This window comes from Diadema antillarum, unplaced genomic scaffold (genome assembly GCF_040938485.1).
Source record: "Diadema antillarum isolate AM-2024a unplaced genomic scaffold, OU_Dant_1.0 seq00000463_RagTag, whole genome shotgun sequence".
Lineage (NCBI taxonomy): Eukaryota > Metazoa > Echinodermata > Echinoidea > Diadematoida > Diadematidae > Diadema > Diadema antillarum.
This window is the reverse complement of record NW_027271434.1, coordinates 278,432-305,874: the sequence shown is the minus strand read 5'-3', so window position 1 is coordinate 305,874 and position 27,443 is coordinate 278,432. Positions and strand designations below refer to the sequence as shown.

The 27,443-nt window shown below is 40.3% G+C and overlaps 1 protein-coding gene across 1 annotated transcript in view; it reads left to right on the top strand.

Moving 5' to 3' along the window:
• The first annotated feature begins 988 nt into the window (after positions 1-988).
• LOC139733240 (cysteine-rich motor neuron 1 protein-like) overlaps positions 989-27,443 on the top strand; it is a 105,180-nt gene continuing 78,725 nt past the window's right edge. Inside the window, exons 1-2 of the mRNA XM_071644079.1 lie at positions 989-2,145; positions 10,109-10,294. Coding sequence (XP_071500180.1) covers positions 1,851-2,145; positions 10,109-10,294 — 481 coding nt within the window. The 5' untranslated portion in view covers positions 989-1,850. The remainder of the gene's footprint in view (positions 2,146-10,108; positions 10,295-27,443) is intronic.

The following is a 27,443-nucleotide window of genomic DNA, read 5'->3' as shown; positions in this document are numbered from 1 at the left end:
CACCATTTCATCCATTATTGTATTGTTAACTGAAATTGGAACAGAAAAAAAATGCAAAAATTTGACGGACATGGTTGTCAGTTTACGGTTGCCATGGCAACCAGCAATATCGGACATAGCTAAATTATATATCAAAATGGTTGCAATAAAATTTTAGGAAAAGTTACCTAAGTTGGTTGAAATCGGGTGAAGGGAGTAGGAGTGGCAAATGAAAATATGGTAGTGGGCACAATGTGCCCCCTTGGGCTTTATAGGGTTAAACACAGATCACCTTTCAAGAAAATTACTGAAACTCTGCAAGAAGAAGGAAGAATGACAACAAACTGAAATGAACTCCATTTAACCAAGTTATTACTTCTACTGAGACTGGATGTGGCAAAACGTTAGAGATGCACTAGTATCAGGGTCCAGGGGCCAAGGGGCGGGCCGCGGAACGTGTTTGAGTGCATGGGGGAGGGGTGGATCCCAGAGAGTCAAGGGGCCAACATGCCCCCCCCCCCCCCCCCCCCCCCCCCCGGCTTCGGAAAGCCACGGGTTTGTTTCATTGTAATTTTCAGCATTTTTCCAGTTTATGTTTGAGCGGGTTTTTGTTTTGTTTGGTTATTGTTTGCGTTGTGGGTTTTTTTTTTTTCTAAGAACTAAAAGGAGGCATCACAAACCACGATAAAAGTGCGAGAAGTTCTGCGAGCGAACGTTCAGCACGCCGAGGGTGGTTTCGATCAGGAGGTTTTCGTCTCACACCACCTCGCTGGTTTCGGGGAGTTTACCCTTGTTGGTCCGTTGTAAAGTCCACCTGTACAGTCGAGTTCGAGTGGATCCCACTACGTACGCGCACATCGGAATACGTACTCGCAATATAATACATACAGCATGAGGGTACGAGCGTGCGGGCTGTTAACTGCTGCTGCATGCAGCCAGTCTTTCGCAGAGTTGAACCTGCTCCGATCCACATGATTATGCATGCATGCCTAGCTAGCGCGAGCGCCTAGCTGGTGTCTACCACTCACTGATGGGCGATGCGATCGCACACACATCACGTCTAATATAGCTCACAGACTGTTGAAGGAGCCAAAGTGGTTGTTTGGCAACAGCAGTTGCTCCATCTGGAAGTTCGGTAGCTTGCTAGCTTTTCATCGAGGCCTATATAGTTGTCAACTCGATACTGGAACAGCAGCGGATGCGATGCCATCCTCGCGAGCCTGACGGCAGTCGAGGTCTGTAGTCAATAGGATCGGGTCTACCCTTCAAAACAAGTACGGCAGTACCAGTGGAGTGCATGGTTGAGACAGCGGAGCCGGGGCATCAGCTAGTCACCAAGTGACCCACGTTAGGTCTTCTCTGACTTCGATTTTAGCTGTCATTTTACTTACAGATCTGCTAAGCGGTGACTATCGACCAAAACAATAGTGTGTTGACCGTGAACCTCCCTTCTCTGGCCTGGTGTGCTGTCTCTCAAATGAACAATATTTGGCTCATTTGGGATAGGTTGGTTACTAACGTTTAATAGACAGAACTTTGAAGCCAGAGACAAGACTCCGTGAGTGGTAACGGGCCTTCGTTGAACGGACACTTGTATCATCAAGTCGGAACTTCTGCCAAATCGTCCGGAAGGCGGTATGCAGTGTAGTAATCACATCCACACTCCGCTCGTTCGGCTGGTGTCGCAATATTCCTTCTGTTTCTCACACAGCAACTGGCAGCCGTCCATGGCATTGATCTGGATATAAGCTGATGACATACAAGAGAAGTTCCGCAATAAATGATTGTTTCGTTGTGAACCTGCTTTGATGTGCATCAACTTTCTTTTTTTCTTTCTTTGTTTTTGAAGTGATACAATTTATCATTCAGTGATGGCCTTGACACATTTTCAACTGCTAGTGTCAGCGGTGCTTATGCTTTCGGTCTTCACCACAATCTCTGCCCTGTCTTGCGGCACCTGTATTCCTGAGAATTGCCCTGTTTTGTCTTGCCCTGGAGGGCTTGTAGATGATGTTTGCGGCTGCTGCAAGCAGTGCGCCAAGCAACCGGGACAATCTTGCGGTGGGAAATTCAACAAACATGGACAATGTGATAAGGGGTCCGTATGTGAACGGATTGTTGAATCTGGAGGATCCGTGCGTTCAGATGTTCCTGGAATATGCAGTGGTTTGTATTTAATTTCATCCTGTTTGGATTTCATGTAAAAAATTATATCTTTTGATGTCATGTTTCGTCAGATGTGGTCGCAGTTAGTTGCAATTCAAGACGACACTAGTACAACCATGTTTGTAAAGGCCTAACTGTTAGTGTTAGAACTGTTTCTACTCTAGCATCTACTAGTCTAGCTAATTAATTAAAAAACTACTGAACTAGTGAATTTGGGAGTTTCATATTATCTTTTACCAGCATAAATATATATTGCTGCCGTGGAAACCAAATTTGCCAGATCCACTAAAGTAAAAGAATGTGACACTTCAATGATCAAAATTTTTCTTTTTTTAATTTTTACTTCCCCAAATGTACATACATGTACCCTTTAACAAGGGCTACACATTTTTATTTATTTATTTTTTTTGTACCTTGTCTGGTGTTATCAACTATCATTATTTTCACTGTACCCAAATATTAAAAGAAATGATCCCAGGTTCATACTTCCACTTCCAGTTCTTGACTGAGTCAGAATTGTATAAATCCATGTTAGCGTACTTTAAAACTGTACACTTGTTTTGCATGTTTCCATAGGTTGGAACTTACATTGTACTAACTTAGTTCATAAAGAGTGAATGCAGTGAAAGTGGTATTGCTGTATTTTGAATTTTGTTTTCTTTGTTTTCTTATGTTTGAGGGGGAGCAGTATTGCAGCTTTCATGTCCAATGAATAAAAACATTTATAGATAACACAAGGTTTTATCTGTCAGTCAAAGTGATTACTGAGAATTAGATTCCTGTTCATTGGTTTGTTTCTGATAATCCTCTTTAAACAGAGAAGTTTTGCTATCATGAAGTGGAACTTTCAGGAAGCCGAAATCTCATAATGACCCCATATCATTATGATTACTATAGAGAGACTTTAGCATCTTTTAATGTTGCTATATTAGTGACATCCATGATGTACTATGTACAATGTACAAGTTTACATACTATTACTATGATGTCAAACTTGGCTTCCTTAGAAAAAGAAAAAAAAGTGAAAATATTGATCGAGGAAAGAGTGTACAAGGCCTTTGTAAGACCAGCTCTAGAAGATGCCTAGCTCTGGAGTATGCCTACCATGTTTGGAATCCTGCTACTCAGAAAAACATCAATAAGCTACATGTATATTGTGTAGAGTCTGTACAGAGACAAGCTACTAGCTTTGTGCTGTTCAGGTATCATATCACATCAAGTGTAAGCTAGATGATCAAGACCCTTGGCTGGCAGTCCCTGGAGCACTGCAGGAGGATCTCACATCTCTTCATGCTCTTTAGGATCAACAATGACCTTGCCCACTGCCCAATACTGGTAATCAAATCAAAACTTCTCCCACTACCCCCTCACCAATGCTCTCATAGGAAACAGTTACAGGTTGTCACCTGCAGAACACAGTACAGGGGTCATCTTTCATACCAGGGAGGGGTCTTCCCACCTCCCTGTTCATACCGAGGACCATAAAGGGTTGGAACAGCCTTCCAGAGGAAGTAGCAAGTAGTGGCTGCTTCAAACCTTGACACATTTCAATGTCAAGGGTCAGCAAATAACCAACCATCATTAGACATTTTTTGTTAGAAAAAAATATGTACAGTACAAGTATAAAATAGCAGTTCGGTTTGTCAATGCAGGACAGGTCAAGCTTGGTCTATATCCCTAGTGCCATGATAACCTATTGATTGTGGGCATCTTTAGCAAGACAAGACAAAGTCATGTCATCAATTTTCAGATCTACAATTGAAAAGATACATGGTGTACCACTCTCAGGAGATGATTGCACAGGTTAATTCATTGTCTAATAAAACTAATGAAGCTATAAAAAAACTGTAGCTATGAGATTTTCAGGGGATAATGGAATATAGAAAGAGGAGAAGGAAAGATATTGACTACCTTTGTGACCTTTTGCTGGTATTGAGGGAAAACATATTCTGTTTGAGCAATCTTGGTACTACACTATACTAAGAAATACACTGTTTTTAATAGCAGAAGCTCCCTATTGAATGCCATTCTGTGGGCATGAAGATGAAGTCTTTTGTTGTTTTTGCAAAATTGTTTTACCATTTGCCATCTATGGAAAATATTAGAAGAATGCTGAAACAGCAGTCAGGCTTCTAGGTCTATCCACCTGTTTGTGCGATCATATCTTCCTACTTACTTCAATGATAATTAATGTACATGTAGATGAGGGAACAGAAAGGGCAAGGGGGCAGTGTCCTCACAGGAGTGTACATATTCATGAAATTTACTGAGAATGATGAGAGACGTACTGCTGCTCTATCGAGTGATGATCAAGCCTGATTTTGAAGGTGTCTATGCTCAGGGCCGCAACTACAATGTACTTCCGCAGTTTCTGTCAGAAAGGTACATTTAGAATGAAAGTATTCAATATTAATTAAAACAACTCAGAAAAGAACAGTTACACAAATGATATGATGTATCAAATTCAGGTAGGGAAGGTGTTTTTTTTCTGTTAGATTTCCTCTCATCCCTGTATTTCCAGTTAGAAATTTAAGCGGCAGTCAGTGTGAAGATTTTTATTGCAATGTCTTCAAAGTCAGATAGTTTTTCTAGATACAATGAGAATAAAGCTGTATCTTGAATGCTTATAAAATTCATTTAAGTCACAAGTATTGAATAATGGAAAATGTGCACATAGACTAATATTTATAGTCAGGAAACATACATGTGGTAACTTGCAGTTCAAAAGATGAGATATAACATGTGGCAGTGAATCAAAAAGAAAGGAAGAGATAGCAATATGCAACGTTCCTATTCAATTACAAAGATACAAAAACCTACATGTAGGCATACACTGTATAGACCACACTTCAAGATAAAGAGTTAGTGATGTGTGCAGCTGGCCATCAGATGCATTGATTTGCAAATACTGGCCTTTCTACCAAAGATTTGTTACTGGAAATATTAGCTGCTCTTTATTTGAAATTCTAAAAGCCGGGGACATTAGCAGTTAGGGCTCCGTCACAAAGCGCAGAGTCACACTTGCAAGTGTGTGATTGAATGGACTTTTGCAGACCCCAGCAGCACTCCACAGAATGGGCTGGATGATTGTAGGGGGCAAAGGGCAGGTAGCATGCTGCTGGTGTGTAAATGCTCTGGGTGTTTAGCTCTGAATCAGAGCAGGACTAATGGAGCAGGGCTATCCAGTCCTCCCCATGCCAGGAGGGCATGGTATGCAGGTACATGCAAAGGGGGAAACAATTCAAAGCCTGTGGGTACAACTGTATGCCATGTGGGCAGAGTAAATGCAGTGTGCATGGACAGTTCTGTGCTGTTTGTTAGACTGGCATGATTTATAGGAGGGAGCAGGCAATGCTACTCATCACAAAAAATGTCTTATATTCTTATATTTTCAACTACAAATTTTTGTGAACAGGCCACCCAGTTGATTTGTGTGTAATTGATTCAGAATAACGCTAATGTACGTTTAACATTCTTGTCATTTTCAGAGGAAATAATCAATTTGATGACTGATTTGTGAATGGTATTGAGCAGTAAGTGTCTAATCACACTAATTAATCATACAGCTGTACCACATCCGTAACTCTCAATGACTGTCAAGCAATTTGTTCCAATGTTCATGGTTAGAAGAGGTCATTGTGATGTCTTTGTAAGAAAGCTTATTTTGTGATGCACTAGTATCCCTAAAATGCATTCTTATGTCAGTATTGTAACTTTTGTCATATACTATGGTGTGTTGATGCATACAAAGGCAACACAACTTCCTCAATGCTGATTTGTACATAGCTGTTTGTAAAAAATATGATGAGTGCAAAATTTGAGTTTTGTCAGGAAAACTGCTTGTGTTGGCAAAGAATATGCAGTGAAGCTATTTACAATGTATAAGCAGGGCTGCCAACTCTCACGCATTGAGCGTGAGACTCACTCATTTTGGTCCTTTCTCACTCTAAAACTTTATTTCATTTGCATGCATTTCTATTGATCTCACTCATTTTGACTCCTGAATTATAGCATTGGCCTATGGGAGTCTCACTCTCAACTAGTTTCCAGTGTTGGCAGCCCTGTATAAGTAGCTAAAAGATACAATCACACCTTTACACACAACATGTTTTTTTTTTATGTGTGTATTTTATTAAAGCTTGACATACAGATACTCAAATGCTCAACAACATTTCATTTGGAACTTTTCAGATTGTCAACTGAATATAGAAGTCTGTTTGATAATAGCCTGTAGTGTAATTATGCTCAGCAGATAAATGAATTGTTTATACTCAGAAGTATAAAGTGCCCAAAGAAAAAAAAAGTTATAGAGGGTGTGCATAAAACACAGTGCCCAACAAGCAATGTAGTAGCCATAAAACACATTGCCCAACAAGCACTGTATTAGCCATGATTTTTTGATAGTGTACCATCCGATGACTAATTATTACATTGATTGTGATAATAAATAATGCCTCCTGTATAACAGAAGCACTATGCATATCATCTTCAAACTAGGACATTGCTGACTTTTTTACTTACTTAACACTTGGGAATTTGTCTCTTAAGTTATGTTTCACACACCAAAAAAAATATTATAACTGGTACTCACAAATTGGTTGGGTGCATTTAATTTTTGGTAAAGGCATCACTTTTCCTTCATTTCGGGTCCTTTTCTTTAATACATTTTGATGAATTTAGATGGTTTTTAGACCTGAAAAAAAAAAGTTAACTAAAACCGCTATGACATTGAAGCATGCAATTTGCTTCAACAAATCATAAGTACTGTCAAAAATACATGTAGATGGTAATGGGCTTGCATAAACGAAACTTTTATGAACTACAGTGTACCCAGTTTTGTGGAAGTACAGGTGTACAGTGTACAATGTATGTGCAATAGACACACTGTATTGATGTAAATATCTGTTGCATCTATATAATCTTTCTTTTTCTTCCAATGGTACTGTATCGTGAGGTGCATATTTGTTTATGGCGCACCAGTGTAGAAACATATGAACAGTATTTACACTCTCTTCATGCAGTGCATATTAAAAAACAAACAAAAACGTATTGAATGAACATGAGTGAAATTGTCTTTCTGGTAGACATCTTTGTTTAGCATTTGTAAACATTTCTGTTTACTATGTACAGTATTGATTTCTTCTTTGCATGCACCAGGGCTTTGGGGCAAACTGTAATGTGTTTTTGAGACCTCCTCACCGCATGTAATGCAGTATGCTCAAAACATTTGATAGAATGTGAAACACATGCATAAAGAAATGCATGGCTTCAAAGACAACATGATTGTACATCATGAAGCCTGTTGTGCTCAGTTGACCTGGTGGAATCTGAAAAAACAAACTTGTATACATGTGTGTGTGTATGTACTGTACCATGTATGCACACTTTCCTACTTACTAGTATTGTAGGGATGAACAATGTTTCTCCAACTGAAGCCACATGCATGTTCATTTGGCCTCGGTGATTATTTGCATGATGGGATTAGAATACTGGATCCCTTGGAACAGGTATGCACGATGTGCCTATACTCCACAGCAGGGCAAAGCAGTGTAGCTGAATCCATTTCCTTTGCGCGCTAATGAGATTCTTCCATGGTTATCCTACTGTACGTACATCAAATGTGAGGGTTTTTGCTTGTATCGTATTGTAGGATCCTAAAATACAAGCACCTTGACTGCGCATACAATTTTTCCAAGTTCTTTTAATCTTAAGAATATGTTTTGTGTTGCATTTTTTTTCCAAGTTACAATCAAGCCAAGAAAAAAAAAAAGCAAAAGCAAAGTCCCATCATGGAGCTACAGTACATGTACACTGTAGCTCCATGGTCCCATCTATACTATTTTTTACTACACACACAATGTATTTAACATTGGGTTTCTTTAGTTTACAATGCACAACTGTACATGCATCATCTTTGTTTAGTATTTGAATATGCATCACAAGTAGGCCTACCTGGTAAATAAGAAATTCATTTGTGTCTGTACTTGTGAGCATACATTATTTAGTTGTCATGGATGAACCTAGCCCCCAAACAAGGAATATTTTCTGGTTACAGTATATGTATGTAAACTGCAGCCATGGGATGCTTGTTGATGCTGCTCTCTTGGGGGAGTGAAACAAGGAAAGTAGTAATAGGAGTGCTGATATTGATTTCTGTGCGGCCCGTAATTAGAGGAGTGTACTCAAGGAGTGTGACAGAGCATCTTGCTACAACAACACCTTGATTCAGAGAGAGATTTTCCAGACAGTTCAGCTAATCGATAAGATTGAGTAGGCCTTCTCTTGTTTGATTGTCCTGTCATTGAATGGATGACGGGTAAAGAAGATATGTGACACTTGAAGGTAAAGAGAGACTGGACGGAGTGGAGTGGGGGAGATTATTTCTAGCTGTTTGGTGAATCCTCAGCTGTTTTTAAATGTTATTACGCATGATGTATGATTTCAAAACTCAAGAATTTAAAACCAGTCTACTTTTTGACACTACAGTATATGCAATGGGATATGCTGTTAAGATATGATTTTCTTCATTAGCAAGTCTCTGATCTGAACAAGTGTGTGTGCATACATGCCACTAATTTGCTTGGGAATGACAAGTACACTGCAGCACTCTTCTGTTCCCACCTGTAGAATGTCCAGGAAATTCTTGGTTGTAGTTTGTGATCTCTGTCAATGTGACTTGTCTAATCTTAGCACATGATGCCAAATAGTGACGAGTGACAGTATTCCTTGTGTTTCCTTTACAGTGTTTCAAAGCTTTAGAAATGGTATCTTTACTCAGCTCAGAGATGCATTCCAATCTGTGAATCAGATATGATTTCCGATTGACTTGCAAATGAGTATTAAGTGTTATTTCACAGCACAATTGCAAATTGTAACTGCATCTGTTGTGCAAAAGGGGCTTCTGGTGGAAGAAATGTACCGGTATTCCTTTTGAAGTTCCTTTCTGTTTAATTGTCATGTAACAATAACTGTTCTCAAACTCCAACCTGATAAGTTAACTGTTTTTTCCCCCTCTTTTTCTTTAATCGGAATATGCCTTTTCGGTCATTCAAGGACCCTAATCCCTATGTAGCCTACTTCAATCCCGCTCACCTTCAAACACCTGTAACTTTTAATGGTATGGCCTTAGAGGGGGATAGGCCTGAAATTGATTTCTTCACTTCTTCTCAATCTAATTATTATTCAAACAAAAAGGAGAGTTAGCTTACAATCCCTTCCTTCTGAGAAGCCAAGAAAGACCAGAAAATTACTCTCGGATGCATGGGTAAAGTGTTAAATTACTTTGCATTTAGATTTAAGTTGGTTGTGTTTCGGTGTTAGATAGGGGGGAAAAAAATCAATAGAGATTTTGTAGCATGTTTTAAGGCTGTTAATACTGTAGTTAAATTACGCCATAGCCACAGGGACATGTTCCAACTTCAGTGCAGTGTCCTTGGAAATGTGAAATACATATTGTGTGTTTCCATGTCATAAATTTGATGAACTGCTAAAAATTTAAAAAATGCTATGCGAGAATGAGTCAAATATGTGTCAGGCAAAAATCAGGCTAAAATCTGTCCACAGATTCATATCTTTTGATCACAGCTTGTTTACTCTGGTTAAAAGCTGATCCCCCCAGACACAAGGGTTTTGTGCTTTGTGACTGTGATGGGCACTTCTTGCACATATCAAGGTTTTCCATGCAACATGCCACATTTTCAAATTTGTGGACCACCTCTCGTGATAACCATTAAATGAATGTTGCCGTGGTAAGGTTAAATGGGAGCTGAAAAGACACATAGGATATAGGCTTAGATGTAACATGCAAACATACAATGTACATGTAGCTGTAAGTTCAAGCAACTGCATTAGCTTCAGAGGCAGTGGACATTTTCTGTGCTGGACTGAGTCCATATTGTAATCCTACCTTCACTAGGACTCTCATTTCGTATTGTTTTGACTTTGTCTTTTCTCTAATCTGAAGATTTTGAGGATGACACCAGCTCCAGCTTCACCGAAACCTGTGAAATCAAGTCCTTCTCGGGCTGCAACATCGTGGCGGAGGAGTGTGGCTGTAGCTCGGAGGCGAGAGCTTGCGTCAACCCGTTCCAGTTTGCAGACCTTGCAGAGTGTCGGGCGGCCGTGAGCACCGTCAAGGGATTGCTGGCAGGTAAGCGTTGTCGTCGTGGCGATGTGAAAGAGAGAGCGGCCCGCCCATCCTTGGTACCTGTGAAGCGTCGCTTTGTGCCACTGTTTAGAGAGAGGGAGAGGATGTGCGCACTTCTGCTCGTGTGAACGTTGAAGTCAGGACTTTGTGCCCCTAAACTGGCACAAAGTAGCCACAATTTGACAGATTTCAGCTTGTAAAAGTTCTTTTACACCAAGTTGCAGCTATATGCCGGATGCAAAAGAACCACACGGTTGTATTTTTGTGCTGATATCATGTGCTATAAAAGATATGCTATATACTTAAAGTTGGGTAGAAGACATGATAGAATTATAAGGCAATTGGACGATGGCTGAAATGCAAGCTTAAGGGAATTGTGCAAATGAGGAGGGAAAAGAGAGAGTGAAAGTAATGCTAAGATGAGAGAAGAAAGTATACCGAATGGGGCTAAGTGTGAATGGAGTCTGAAGTGAGTGTGATCGAGATGTTGGAGGAGGGAATCTTGATGGCCAAGACAAGTAGACGCCTATACGGTAATCATAGCAGGTTTTAGACTACTTCCATCAAGACAGCTTCAAGCAGTTATGTGCATGTACACATCAGCTGTCATTTCAACCTGTCAGTGAGCATTATCAGACTTTTTATGTCATGCTTTAGACTGGCTTGGCTGTATCTAATTTTGATGTAAGACAAAATGGAAATTTATGCTAAGTTGAAAAGCTAACAAAAAAGAAAATGGTGTACTTGTTTACATTCCCACGTATCCCCTTTATCCAACCACAAAGCAAAAATAGATACATTATATACTCGGATTGACCTCTCTTTTTTGTGGGGTCGAATTATAGTATATCAACATTCATATCCTTGACAATGGCCAAACGGTTCATTAATGCCGCATCCTCATTTATTTTCAGGTTGTTCGTATGAATGGTGGAATACATTGACGCATTGTTTATGATTACAAAGTTGAGCAAACACAACCACAACGTTCTCGGCGTAGTCAAAGAATGCCCGTTCCACCCTTGTCACTGCGTGGGTTGGATGTAAACGGGACATGTTACAGGCACAGGGGTACGCAGTGGTGTCAGGCTTGCACCAGTTAACATTCCAAGCAGCTTTGTCCAGGGACACGACTCTTTGTTTGAGTGGCACCCGAAACGAGACGACTCTATATGTCCCATCCTGTTTTGATGGACAGTTAGATCAAACTTTCTCTTTTGTACACATCTTCTGCTTTTCTCCTCTCTCTTTTTTTCCTCCCCCCCCCCCTTATTTTTTACTTGTCAACAACAGAAAAGAAAGCAAGCCTACGGTACTTGCCAAAGTACTGATTGTGTGCAGTATGCACAGTGAAGTGCACAGTGCGTCTACAAGAAAGGATACCGGTGCATGGTTTCGAGGCCTATAAGTAATTTATCCTTCCCTGGTGATGTTTTGGAAAGTTTTGTAGAGCGTGGGGGCATTGAAAGAAAGGGACTTAAATCAAAGAAAGCGGAATGCCTGAATGACTGTAGTAACTGCTTTGTGCAGTGCAGATGTCTCTCTCATCTATTGAATAAAGTATGTGAACTATTTGACACAATTTGAGCAGAATTAGTAGGCCTACACAAGGAACTCTGTACTGTAACTGGTAGCAGTGAGGATTGGTCCTTGACTCTAATGCCCTTGCATTAGGCAGCTGTTGCTTAGAATGGCATGAAACTGGTAGTGCTGCAAAAGCTCTCTGAATTTAAGTGAAATATACAATGTTAGTGCCTTGATTATGCTCTTTGCTGTTATCTGTTTCTGAAGAAATTAATCTGAATAGTTGCATTTACGTAAAAATCTATGTTAGAAATGCAATTTTTGGTGTCAGAGCGTCTCCATTCAAAAGTTGATTACTTTCTTATATGCATTTTTGTGTGTGTTTACAATTCATGTGTGAAGGTTCTCTTCATCTTTGTAGGACCACCATCCGAAAATGCTATGGATATTGTGATAAACATGTTACTGAATGGACTGATATGGTTAAGTGAAAAGATTTGCATGATGAAAGACAAAGATGATAAGTGCTACTTGAGGATTGTCATCAAGAAAAGGGTGTAGCAAACGTGAGGGTATAAATATCCTATTCAGATAGGAAAACCATGCTTTTGAAAGATTTTGGGATTACTTTGCGACAAATGATTGATTTTTTAAAGCATCCACAAATTTTGGACACAATTTGCAGCAGATTGGGTGCATTTAAATCTACTAACACAAATTGAGGTACCAAACGTCGAGAAATAACAGATCTATGCAATTCTCAAGACTTTCACTGTCAAATGCCTGCACACTCTCACACAGACTACATGTCTGCTTTCATGCGATTTTGAATGAAAGCAAAACTTTCAAACAAGACAGGAAACGTGTCTTGTATGCAGAAGAACAGAAGCCTCTCATTACTTCTGCCAAGTAAAAAGTTTCTAGGTCATCTCTGTTCCCCCATTATACTACTGGGGCTCTTCCAGGGGATAATAATAAAGCTGTTCAAAGTACCACAGGGAGCCCTGGGGAAGATATCAATATACAACCACAAATGATAGTGCTATCAGTGATTTTCCTCCTCAGGGAATTCCCTCCATAGGGACAGGCATGAACCTCAGAGGATGTATTTCTATAATATCGATAGACAGGAAATTGTGGAACAAATTTAGGTCATTATTTCATGTCATTACCAATAACCTTTAAATCAGATTGACACAAATGGAGGAGGAGCCTTTTGTTTCTGCATGAACAAACAAAAGTTACAAGCGGCAGTGCTTGCATGAAATTGTGGTCTCTAGTCAAATAAAGCAATAGAGAATGCCAGAATTGAACTCAATGAGACTGTCAATAACAGTTGTATCAAGTTATTGTTTATGGCTGCTCTTTTATAACACCCCCCCCCCCCAAAAAAAAAAGAACGAGGGTGGAACAAATATCAAATCCCATTTTGAGGTAAGATTCCGGCACCATATGCCGTGTGGTTGTGTTTCTAGCCCCGGCGTATTCTCTCTCCCTGTCATTCCATGTCGCCGGTGGTATCCATTATCATAGGCACATCTGCATTTTATTTTCAGAAAGGGAGGAGCAGGGCAACAATAAACTGATAAAATTGCAGGCAGAGTGGCGACCCGACCCGTTCAGGAAGGGAGAAAAAAAATGAAAAAGAAGAATTATGAAAAAAAAAATCATGCATGAAATACATTTGATTCCGATGAACTCTGAAGTCCTGGCACTGAAGGGAAATCTCTGAGGGATCTGCCTTCATCCTTTTTTTTTCCCCTTCGTCTCCGTGAGGGTTGAAGCAACCAGGCGTTGTCAGTCATGTTCAGATTTATAGATAATTACTACGCTGAGTGAGGTATTGATCGTGGCCACTTTTGTGACAGGCCAAGCGACATGATTCATCTCTGTGTTGCCTGTAGTAGCAGCAAAAGCTCGAGTTACTCCAGTTTTTCTCTTTTTGTCAATGATTGCACTGAAGTCTCCCTTTCAGTGTTTGATGTCGATGTAGTGAAATGATGTGGACTTATTTGGAAAGTAATCCAGGTTGTGTTTCGTCTGATTTCGTAAGCAGGCTTGCTGGGAGAGGATGGTGAATGGAACTGCTGCTACTTTTTTTTTTCTTGCCCTGTGTTGTATAGGCTTGGATCTGTCGTAACAACTGCAAATAGCAGCTGAAGGTGCAGAAATGAAGGGGGGAGGGGGCAGGATAACACTTCAACCCTCATTGTCAGCCCTGAGATCTATGTACGAGACAAAACTTATCATGAGACAGTTGTCTTCATGTACATGTGTGTCATGGTGACACATTCAATTTGATTAGCCCCGAGTGCTTGTTATGGTGTTCATAAACGAATGATGCACTCATCCATCATACGAACACACCCATTGTGAGGCAGGGCTTGAAGTTGCGCATTTTTAAAAAGTGAACATGATGCATCACCCCAAGCAATAATTTGAGTTTCTGTTTGATGATAATGACTATTCTAGAGATGAATGAATTTCTTTCATGTGCAGATATTTGATGACATTTCAAGCACAAATGTAAGCCTATTTGTTTAATATTATAAATGATACCATCATCACTTAGCTACGACATGTCCTTCAAGTTAGTCATTAGATGTCATCTTTCTGGACATAACAACAATGAAATGATCGTAACTTTCTGCATTATTGTCATATTATTGCCAATTTTTAAAATCTTGTGCTTCTCCAAGGAATGCTATCTCTCTCAGGCAAAACTTGTGCATGTGCTGATGTATCATTTGTCACATTAATCAGAATGAGATATTTCATTATTTAAGGCCAGATAGGTGTTGCTTCAGTTGGAGGAAGCACACAAGCTATTTCAGAAGCATACCAAATCTGATGAAGCAGTATGCATTTCAAAGCTCAAGTTAGTTTGGGTTCAAATTCGCAGTTGAATCCATCTTGCGGAATATAGTGAATTTGGCTCGGATCCAAGATTTCTTGAGACAGCCCCTGCTGTTCCCACCTTACCCTTAGGACACTCTTCAGGGGGGGGGGGGGGGGTAGGAAGTGGAGACTATTTTGAACAACTTACACAACAGTATGAGATTTGTGTGTTTACTTTCATGGAGTCAATGAAGAATAAGATTAAAAAGGGTATAAATGTGGATTATGAGAAATTGAAACTGTTCTGGTTTTTAGAATCAGAAAACGTACTTGATTCTGCTGCATGCCTACCTGTACTTGAACAAAGGCTAATGTGTGGAGAGCACTGCATTTTCCAAGTATATAGATGCACTCAAGCAAAGTTTAGAGTCAAGGGTAGTGCAACTGTGCAGCTAGGTTGCAAATTGAAAATTTACAGAATGGATTAATGCAGAGCTGTACTAACCTCTTTCCTAAATATCAGCCAGTGAAGACGGGGCTAATCGTTGCATGATCCCCAGGTCCATATTTACACCAAACTCGACTTAGCCCAATTTTCTTACATTGCCTTCAACATCAAGGACAGTGCATGCAACCTTAGACGTGGTTCCTCGAAAAGTCAGAGCTTTCCTTGCTAGCTATTATCATGGAAAATACCTTAAACTCCAGCTGCTTTTTCCCCCTAAAGATCTAGGTTATTTCTTGTTATAATGCTCCCCTCCCCTGCTGCCTTTTTGCTCCATTCATCTTCAGTCAGTATGGCAGTTAATTGAGGATTAGGTGAAACTCTGATCCTACAGTTAGTTGATGCCAGCCAAAAAAGGGTTATGAGAGCATGCCTGAGAGGATTTACACTTAGTCTTTGAACTTGGGATATTCCCCCCCCCCCCAATTCTAGCTCAGAGAAATCTCTGTTAAAGGGCCTGAGTAGGACCTCCCAGGAGACACCAATCCCTCCCCCCTCTCCCACCCCCCTCTCTCACCCCCCTCTCTCACCCCCCCCCCCTCTCTCACCCCCCTCTCTCCCAGGACTTTGACCAGTGGTAAGCCCTTAATGACGTTGCCCAATTACACGGGTAATTTAATTGACACTGTCCATATAACACCCAGGTGCAAAAGGGGAGGGTATTCCAGTATCCCATCAGTTATTTCCTTTCTCCGGCTATCGCACAAGGGCAACCAAGTGCAACATTCCAAAACGGAGAAAGTTCATTCTTTGGTAGGATGCTACTATTGTCCTCAAGTATAAGGGGGGCAATGAGGTATGAAATGGAAGGAGATTATGGGTTGGAGGAAATTGTTTTTAGGAATTCTGTGTGTTTGTGTGTGTGTGTGTGTGTGTGTGTGTGTGTGTGTGTGACAGGTTGTTAACCCCTAGCTAGTAAAGAGATGCGGTTGGGGGTAAGGGAAGACAAGCAAGGCAATCGTTTGTCTGCAATAGTGGTACCCATCACAAGAGGTCTGCATCATGTAACTTCTGAACACTGTAGATGCCATATATTTAGCGAGTATAAATTTTTGCGATTCGGGACTTCCTGACGATTTCATGAGTGGTTAGATTCGCGATCGTGGAGTACTGTACTGAACGGAGAAATGTATACATGTGCGACACATTCATATCAGGATCAGAGTCATTATTTTTGTGTGTCTTTAATTTTACGAATAGCACATGAATCGCGAAATCCTGAAAATCAAAATCTCGCGAAATATTTGGTATTAACAGTAGTATTTGGTAATGTCACTTGAACAGGAAAGTAAGAATCTAGACACACTTGACTTCACATTCATCTTACTATATCAGTAATGACCCATGAGAACACCAAGCCATCCCCAAGCTGGAATTCAGAGTAAAGTAAACTTTCTAGCAACAAACTATGCTCCTGGTGGTCTTTTGTGCCTAATTTAACTTCCAAATATATCAGAATAGCAGGTAGGCAGAACATCAATTAAAAGCCCCACACTTTCATTGTTTTGTGCTTGAGTTGTCCCCACCCACTCCTTTTGTAGATTCTTTGTGGCGCAAACAACAGATCACAGGGTCACTTTGAAAGCGTCTGAAGTGTTTGATTTGTCACCATTCCTGTCGACCAATTACAAAGCACTTAGCACGATGTCACGATGCACTTCATGGCAAACAGCCAAGAGAAGATATAAAACCTCGACAAACAACAGCTATTTCTCCATCACTCTCCCCCTCCCTTTCTTCATCTCGTGATAAGCACTGTCATCACCGCCCTGCCGTTGGATTCCAAAGACTCTCCAGGAGAGTAGAGTGGATTTAAATCAGCCCCTTCAGTATCAAAGTCTAAACTCGTCTCGCTTAGTATGTCAATCAATCCCAGCGACAGTGACTGCAAAATGTCATCAACTTTAAGATCATCACTCTATCTCCATATTTTTCTTTTCAAATTCAAATTTGTATCATTCACTAGACATCTCTGTTGGGTATAGATAAAAGATGACTTGTTTAGCACAGGCTTGCACTGTTCATTAGATGCAGTACAGCATCAGCCTCATCCGGTAGAGATGCTGTAAAAACTCATAAAGTGCCAGTATAGCATGGACGGATATCAGTGAGGTAGACAGATTTCACTGCAAGGGCATCAGTCTCTTTGAAAACTCCAAATAAGAAAGTCGAGCCAGTGCAGTTGCTATGTGGGCAGACTTACATAAATGCACCTTAACCCCTGCTGTGCCAGCCACCTGGCTCCTGGGTACTTGCCAGGGGTCGTGTCAGGTCACACCTCATTCCAGCTCGCGAAACTTGGAAAACAAAACACATTGTTCTGTTATGTGCGTAGTCTCATGTTCAGATGTTGTAATCCAACTTTCACTTTCTGGAGAATTTACCATAATGTCTTCGAAGCATCAAACAAGAATGGCACATAAAGGTAAACGGATTTGCTCTTTTATGCGAGCTCATGCGGAATATGGCATTATGCAGTAAAGTGCCAATTTTATGGCCAAACCATTAGCAGGCGTAGAAAAGAGAGCGTAGATTCAAAATATCAACATGTTTTTCCATTTCGAGATTAGTATGATACAGTGCTCTAGAGGCCCTAATTTGTTCGGTAGATATGCTGTAATGATGATAATTTGAATGTGGAGGTATGCTTTACTCCATGAGATGAGACGAGCCACACATGCAACTAAAAGTGACCCTTTATGGTAACTCTACTCGAATATGGAAAAATTCACACATTTGGAAGTTTCAGTGGCACTGAAAGGAGTTCATGCACATATTGTACCTATGCTTTATCCTGGGTTCAGATTTGATTCTGACTGAAGTGTTGTGAATGCTAATGTGGCTAAGTCTGGCACATTTGGAACATGCAAGGCCATCAGCAGAGAAGTGATTGGGTTTAGAGTGTATTTAGGGCCAGGTTACTGTGACATTGACAGATTTTGCAAGTGATGTTAATGTGTCATCTGCTCAAAAGTGCATCTAGGTCAACAGCAACAAAGAAGTTGTGATTTACCAGGTATATCATATTTAATGGTGAAGATACTCCCCTCCCCAATTCTGATGGCGTGTATGTGGACCAATTTGTTCCCACTGGTGATCACCCATGTTTGACTGAACTGCTGTGGTGTCTGAATCTAATCCTACGACAAAGTTCTTGGGTATGCAGCGAGGTAGACCAACCAATCAGGCAGCATCAAACCACAACCACTAGAAAGGGGGGGGGGGGGGGGGTTCTTTCTTGGTTTGCATCTGTGGTCCTATCGAACCTCTTAATCAAGTTTGAGATGATCTGAATAATTGGGATCATCCATTGCAGCTTGCCATCACACCCACCTGACACCTGCTTCTCTTCAAAAACATTCAATCATCTACTATAGTAATCCTATTTTTGTAATAGCTACTCTATCCATTCTTGCTTCTGTTTTGTTTTTATGGTGGTGGTGGTTTCATCATCAGAGTTGTAATGGAATGTATAGGTTTTTACTTTAATGACACACTAGAGTAATTGCATTTTTCATTACTCTTTTTTTTTTTGGGGGGGGGGAGGGGAGGGGAAGGGCGCTGTGTGGAAAATCCTAATTATCATCGACTTTTGATTAAAATCCTGTTAGAGAAAGCTACACCTGTAGCACCATTAACAACCCCCCCCCAAAAAAAAAAAAAAAAGCCAACACAACACAACACAACACAACAGTGCACAGTATAGAACATCACAGAAAATACAAAGGGTTGATTTTTTTTCCCCCATGGTGGAACAGAAACCAAGTAAACAATGTTATTCTTTGTGTGCCATTATTTTCAGTATTATGTATCAGATAATATGTATCTTTTTTTTAAATATATTCATGCTTCATTCGTGATGATATTAGAATACCATTAAAAAATTTCCATCAATCCCAGAAAAAACAAAAACAAACGTAACCATACCAAAATGTTTTTCTATAGTGTATGGAAATTTTTGTGGAATTCAGTGAGCTTGCCTGAGAATGGTACAAAATGTCACATTTGTGCCTTGTGTACACTGAGAAGATTAAAGCTTTTCTCTGCTCTGCTCATATAAACTGTAGCTACCCTGACTTGATTTGTATTATGGCTGTAATTTATATACAAAATGTATGGAAGGAATGGAATGTTAAGCATAATTCCGGGGTTATCAACATTATTTCAAAGAAAGAAAATAAGATTTAACAGGAATGCCAGGCATAATTGAGAAGATTAACATTGTTTTGCTGGCTTAATGCTTATGAGGCATGTTTCACTCTTGTGTGTGTTTGTTTGTGTATATAGTCTGTTTTTGTGCTGTGAGTTGTTTTCTGGGAGGGATTAATTTACTTACCCCAGCAAGATTGCCATGACAAAAAGGGGATTATCACATCAAGAGCTAAAAGGGGAAAGTTGATGCGTCATCCCGGAGAAGCCCCCTTTCTCTGCTCATCGATGAGTGTAAGACATAAGCTGCATCTCACACCCTGTTAGATGTCACTGCACTAAATATTGAATATGATTTATATTTAGACGCTGATATTTGTATGTCTTCGTGGAAACACACCCAGGATGTACCGCTCTTAAATGAGTTTGCTTCGCTGTGGATGATTTCTTGAAATAATGACAAGAGTATTCCAGAAAATATGATAGTGTGATTTTGCGTGCATTTGTGTGTGTTCTGTGCCAGGAAAACATGTGGCTTTGAGGAGTGTTATTTCCAATTCCAAACACAAATTCTGATTGTTATTTATCGCGAATGAGTTAGTGTGTCTAAATTTAAACTATATGATAGGTAGAGCTCAGGTGTTTTTTTCTCTGAGGAGATGCATGCAGTTCTTCTGTTTTGTGTATTTGCATTTAAAAAAGAATCAGGAATGTGTAGATGATGTAGGTATCAGATTATTTTAGCTGTTGTCATGACATGACATCGATATAACAGTAGTTTGCAGTGTAATACTAGCTAAGCTCATTATCTGTGAAGATGGTAGACTGATTCTACACTGGACTGTGGCCTCCCCTTTTATTTACCTGGTATTTGTTTTTATTTTCTTGCGACCTACTAACCATTCAGGCCTCCTAAGCACTGTCAAAAGTCATCTCAAGGCATGATCGGTTTGGCCTTCTGTTTTCTGTGCAGGGATTAAAAGCGGGAAAGACGGCCTAAATCCGCCACTGAATGGCAGCAACTTTTACTCACTGTTCCTGGCAAGGCAACTTTCATTCATTCACATTCTCAACAAACAAGCTGGTAATGCTTGCTTGCACTGCGCAGGACACATCACAATGTTCTACTTCTCGCCAGTGTTAGGCTATCTGTAAACAATCACATTCTTTACCTCTCAAACTCTCAACGAAGTGTTTTTCTTTTTTTAGGCGGGGAAGAGGACTACAAAAGCATAACATGTTATTTGGTAAAGATATAAGATAGGTGAAATATGTGGTTCAATCTGTGTTGTGCAGTGTTCTTATCAAAGTGTTTTGACAACTGCAGAAGAGACAAGATCTATGAAAGAAATAGGAATATCAGCAGCAACCCCATTTTTAATCTTAGTTTACAGTGTTCACTGTTTACATTTTTCCTCCACGTCTGCTCGCGGCAAGAATTAATTTGTTAGACCATGATGGATGGGAAAGGACTTCGGTGTGTCAATGAGCGCATGAAGTCACGAGATTACTGCGTGTGATAAGAAATTCAGCTGCACTTGCTTTATGTTAGTGTGGGTGCATATGGGCAACTCCTCCTTGGCAGTACAGGTGTTACGATTGTGCTCTGATTGATGATAAAGGTTGCCCTATTGGCAGGTAAAGAGCCAAAGGGAGGCGATCATCAACAGGATGTCTTGTTTACTTCTCGTTAACTGGATCAGCTTACAAAAATATCTATTATAAATCAACAAAAACATTTGTGTTTTGCAGCTTTATTGTGGTCACTGCATTATTAACTGAAAAGTTGATTTGTGAAAATATGTTTTTTTGATAAAGAGCTTGGGCACTGTAAAAAACTTAATAATTACTGAAAACAGTTATACCTGGGTTTTCCCCTAGCCTTCTTAAAATTATGTTCTCTATTTGTACATGATTAACACATTAATGGTAGGCCTAGATGACTGTTTTGTCAATGTTAGAATAGTTTGGTGCAAAGCCATTGAATCATGCCCTTTTCAGGCTTTACCGCTGTAAATATAAATTGTTACAAATGTCGCTTTACTATCACTGAGGAATCTTTGAAATAGATACATCAAAGTGATGCTGATAGACAAAAAAAAAAATCCCTGTCAAAGAGCTTGGTGTAAATAGAAATGCTGTTTGCACCCTTCATGGAAACATGTTGAGATGATTACCGATTACGCTCAGTGAGGTCATGCTTCACATGTTCTGAGCATCCTCATGTCCGGTGCCTTTAAAAGAAACAAAAGGGGGAGGGGGAGAGGTGTCTGGTTCGGGACCATACAGTACCCAACTTGAGCGGAATGCAGGAAGTGACATGCAGTCGGGCATGGGTTGTCAAGCCAGGGTTTCCTGTCAGTTTGAGTGAGGTGGGACTCCAGCTCGTCCCCAAAGACCCGCTTCCTCAGGGTTTGTGAGCTGGAGGAATGTCGTCTGGCTGAGAAACAGACTTGGGGGCCATGTCACCCAGAGCTTGTTTTCACTGTGTGGAATCGGGTCCATCCAGTCATGCATGACTCTCCTCTCTACTTCCCCATGCTTTTTCTTCTCTTTTCTGCTTTCATTCATTTCACCATGATATCCTACAGACAGGAACTTGGGGCTGGTGCAAAAGTGAAACGATTCTGGTGATATCAATCAGCAACATATCATTTCTCAGTACCTGGTTGATTGCATGTAAGGCAACCATGTAGGATGAAGAATGGATTGAGGCTGCCATGTTGCACCAAAGAAATGATCCGTTACACACATATTAAGTACTAATCAGGTCAGGTGCACTGAAACATTTGAAAGTAAGGGAAAATAGAAATGTATGCTGGTATTCCGGCTGCAGAATGATCTTTGTGTTAGTATATTTTGCTGATCCATTAACTTTGCTCGAGCACTGGACATGGATTTCTAGAAAACTGTGTGGTATGTTCCTCATAGAGAATATAGTATCTCAGAGATGTAGTAGGCATATTTGTTGCAAGTGACTGAGATACTACATCACTATTATCTAACTCATACTGAGCCAGCCAAAAGTAGCAAGGAGGGTTGAGATTCCCTCACCCATTGAAGACAGACTGATTTTGCTATATAACACTCATTTCCTGTAGACACATGTCCGAGTATACCCAGGAATAGACTTCAACAGTTCAGCGGGTTAAAAGTGGGAAACACATTGTGCTGTTGAGGGTCAGTCATAATCCTGTTTAGGGCAACTTGGAGCAAATGAAAATCCCAATTGAGGATAGTGCAGTACGAAAGGAAATTGTGGACAGTTTGATTCCCTGATGCTAAACTAGGGGACAGCTCATTGCAAGTGTTATCAAGAACTTTATGTTCAGTTGTCATATTCCATCTGCCATGAATTGGTATTTGAATAGAGATGAGGGATACAACAGATTGATTAGGCTTACTTGTGCATTGTAAGTAAGGTAACAGTGATTTGTCATGTTGGACATTTGAGGAAGCAGCACAAATACAGTGGGATTTCTGAAACCCAGACATATCAGCTTAAGAGAAAATCGCTTTGGATTGCAGGGCACATGTAATTTTGTTAAAAGTGAAAGCACTCACTTGCACAGTCACAAGCATTTCAAATTGAGAAACACCCAGTGGAATTTGTCCCCTGACTCTTATGTACATTGTCACTGGCTGGCAAAACAGTGATTTCATTGCACCACAACTGGACTCCTTCCATCTACTGCCCAACCCGGCACTCACACTCTACCCCTCCCCTCCAAAATGTTGGAATAAACGAGGAGAAGTTCTTTGTTGAGCAAGAATTGCAGAATAAATGAAGAGCCTTTGGAGAAACAAATCTTGCATTATTCAGCAATGTCAACAGAGCTTTGTAGGCCCTGCCAGGTCCCTTTGCAAGTGGACCTCTATCCCACGCCCGTCTTGATGTGATTCAACCACTGGCCATAGAACCCAAATGAAAACATGAGGCATGTGGGTATTTGCCAAGTCAACATTGCTCTATGTGGGAGATGGGGAGGGGGGGGGGGAGGAGGGAATGGAATACCTAGCATTAAATCCAGGTATAGGCTATGGTAGTTGCTCTTGGTATGCGAGACGAAAAACAGGTGAGTATCTCTTACCCTCGACACTGGTCCTAAATGTCTGGCCTACCTCACTTCAAAAGGCTTTGTAGGTACAGGCCCTATTGTTTGTGGCCGATTCCGGGTATTGAAACAGGGTCCCCGAAGTAAATACTTAGAATAGGATTAGGCCTGAATCCACATTTGCAGCAGTGTAAAGTTAAAAGCGGCATGCATTCTTGTAGCACTGTGAGAAGAAGATATAAGGAGTTTTGAGGTAAGGGGATGTGGAATAATTTTCGCCCCTGTTGTGTTAGTGTTGGCGCAGACTGAGTGGGTAAATAGGGCTCATATTAGGATTCATTGATTTACTGCACAAAACAACTTTGCAACTGGCATAATACTCAATGATGCATTTTACATTTCTGTCACAGCCATGTTAGTCTCAGGTGAAGGAACAAACTTCTCCCACAATTAAGCATGTAAGCCTACCCATGAAATTGCATGAGTTTAGGTTTTGTGATCTGCACATTGAGTTGATGGAGGCACACATCCAAACTTGAATGTGATAATTTCAAAAGACGGTTCAGATCAGCATACAAATCTTTGGTTGACAATGAGCCATTACAAATAGTATTACTCTAATTCACAGAGCATGGAATTGTCTTGAGCTTGTCAGGCTGCGTGGCGGACATTCTAGGGTGTTTAGCGTTGGACATCTGTCCTTCTTTTAAACAAAGTGATTACTAAGTGGCCAGAATAGGTTTGGACATATCTATCTTTCTATCAAGCTATCTATTTACCTCTCTGTATTTTGCTGTTAATGATGGACAGTTCACACCAGGGAGGTGGGACATCTCCCTGTTCATACCACCGTGTGAATGAGCTAATACTTTGGGACTGGTAAGACAATTTTGCATGTGATGAACCTTTCAAGCAGACTGTATATCCCGTGAGGTTTCTGGCCACTCGCGAGTAATCTAGTCTCCCTTCCTAACAGAAAGGATGAACTTGAGAAGTTCTCAAAGACTCCTTGAGGGGAGCCTATCTTATAGAGGATCCCCTTCACTGTGACAATTGTTTAGCTGAGTGGGCAGAGAAGAGATACAACTTGGAATTTTATGGTGTGAATTCCTTGTAAAAGCTTTAGGATCGAGATGAGCAATAAAAGGGGTGTGTGGGAGGGCAGTTTAGACAGTGAGACCAACAAAAGAAGTGTTTAAGACCAGTGTTGGTCCATTCATGTGTACACTTACTGTCTTGCATAGGAGTTCATTATAATATTTCTTTGAACGAAGGCTCCCTTGTTATCTCAGGAAAGATGTATTGAGAGCACATTAATCATTGATTTTCCTTCAGAGAAGCATAAAAATGAAAAAAGAAGCAGAAAACATTTGGACACAAATAAGTTTAAGGACTATGAAATTTTTGACAAGCCGTGATCTTGCTGATACTGGTGGCAGGTGTAATTTTCAGTTTCAGTGTGTTAAGATGTGCGTTTGGCAGAAGGACATTGGCAAAGGTTCTTCATTGTATGCAAAGTAGGCCTAAGAATGTGCATGCTAGTTCTCATGAGACATTGGTGTTCTTTTGATTGAGGAGGTATAATGTGTTCTTGCTTGAACATTGTTACAAGACATTGTAGGAATATCATCATGACTGAAAAAAAAGAAGAAAAATTCAGCTATAAAGATTTGTTCATGTTGTGAGTATCCTGCTATTAAAAAAGTGCCCGGGTTCAGACTTTGTGATCAATCGTAACATTTGCTATATTTGCTTTGCCATTGTGTTTTTCATTGTCGATAGTGTTGATATTGTGAATCATATTACCATCCCAACATTCAACATCTTTGGAGTTAGTCAAAAGGGATATCGGTACAGTGCCGGGACTGTAATTTAACTTGTTTGCTCACATTTGCTTGAGCAAACGCTCCCAAAACTGCTCTTGGCCCAGATGCCCCAACTCCGTCGCGAATGTGTGTGCGCATCTAGGTGCAATATGGAAAAGAGAAATTGGGTTGGAGCAAACTTGCAGGCCGCCCGAACATGTAAGGCGAGATCTGCGCTTGTTTGCGAGTGGTCCCTAGGCTGAGGTCGGTCAGTCGTGTACTTTCATTTGCACCTGCCACAGAATGTATGAGCAGTCTACATTCTCTCCTCTCTCTTCCAGAATGGACTTTTATATTGAAGTCATAGCTGTATCCAGTGTGAAAGTGTTTCTTTTCATGTGAAAAATATGAAGTTTAGTGTATCAGCCAGATTTTGGGTTAGGGTTGAGGAGGGAGGGTATCATGCAAGGTATGTGAGGTATTATGTGAAAGTGACAGATTTTAGGGGAGGTGGTTTTTCCTTTGTCCAGACTGACAAAAGTGAAAGTAGAGTAAATGACAGTTGTGAAGGTTTGTGTGCAAAGAGGGAGAGAGAAAAGGGGGGGGGGGGGGAATGGGAGGGAAGAATGAACTAAAAGAAATAATGATGTTGCCTTGGAATGGAATAAGGTTAACCACCTCCTTGATAAAAAAAATCTGGCCATGCTGGGGATGCCTGCTATAGAAGTCAATGTGTTTTCTAGTGCGTAATTTCACATCTGTAGGTTGTTGCTTTTGGAGCAGTGTATTTGCACGGGCCTTCGTTTTTTCATGCTGAATGAAGTCCAAACTCTGTCCTCTTCTGTGAAGAGTTTGTTTTTGTCTCCAGAGTGTTTATTTTGACAAGTATTTATGATCAATTGGAACTTCTGATAAAAGGAGGGTGACTGACTCCTGGGCAGTGTTGATAGGCTGAATGATGATGCTCCCTTACCCCCACTGGGTGCCACAATTTGCTGAAAGTTATGTGGGAAATGTGGCGATTGTTTATATTTCATATAGTGAAGTGGGCACTGTATGGCAATAATTTGAGCATGTGTTGAACAGAGCACATCTTTTATAGTGCAAGATTTTTACTCTTAGGCATATAGACACCTTGCTCCCATGATACACAACACAGCAAAATATTTTAGCCCTTTATAAGCGGCACATAACTCCAGATCTGAGAGACAAAGGAGTGGAGAATACTGTAAAACACCTGCAAAGATTTCTTTGTGACAAAACTTTTTTTTCCAAATGGGACATTGCAAATGATTCCTAACATGTTCAATAGCTTATTATGAGATTTCCAGACCTAACTTGTATAATAAGAATGAGCAGGCAGATATAACAAATACTGATGTAACTTGTAAGGTGGTTAACTTAGCCAAGTTCACAAGCTAAGAGTTGAATGTAGTCTACTCTTCGCATAAAGTGTAGTAGATGGAGTCTTGAAACCCATTGATGATCTGTATCTGTGGAAACCTGATGGGAATTTCACATCTTTTTCCATCAAATGGTATTAGTAGATTGCCCATGAGTTAGGCCTATATAAAAACTCCAGGCTCAGTCATGTTTCCTATAGATTTGTTGTCACTGCCTACAATCATCGCAATGCAGGACTTCAACTTAATTGACTGGAGACCAGTTCAGTTGCTTCAAGCATTGAGTGCATTACAATTCCTGGTCCCTTTTACCATGACCATGCATCCACTTTGCCTTTAGTTTTAAATACCATGACACGCAGATGAGAATAAATGACAGGAGGGACTTAAATAGGCCTACATTGTAAGTGGTTTTGTGATCATGTTAGAGTGAAAATAATTCTCACATCTAAAAATTGCATGAAACTGACCTTGATGTGGCCACTATACTTCGGAAAATTAAATGGGGGAAAGAAAGTAGATTGTAAACCCTATGACATTTTCCACTTCTTTTTGTTAAGTCCAGCTTTATGTCTGAGTAGATTAGTGACAGAATAAGTACATGCTTTAGAATGATGTTAATTAAGCGCAATCAAAACGTCGGCCCAGAAGAGGTGTGGGTATAATAGTTCTTTATGCAACTGCCGTACTGTATTCCATAAAAAGAGGAATATTGGAAGTTTGCACAACTCTTTAACAGTTCGTTCTCACACAGTCTAAATGAGCTCAGTGTCCTTGGCACTGTACTGGCTTTATCTCTGGTGTGACCTTTAGTCACCCATGAACAATGCTGTGAAATTATTTGATTTAAAAAAAAATGACCATGAATCAATG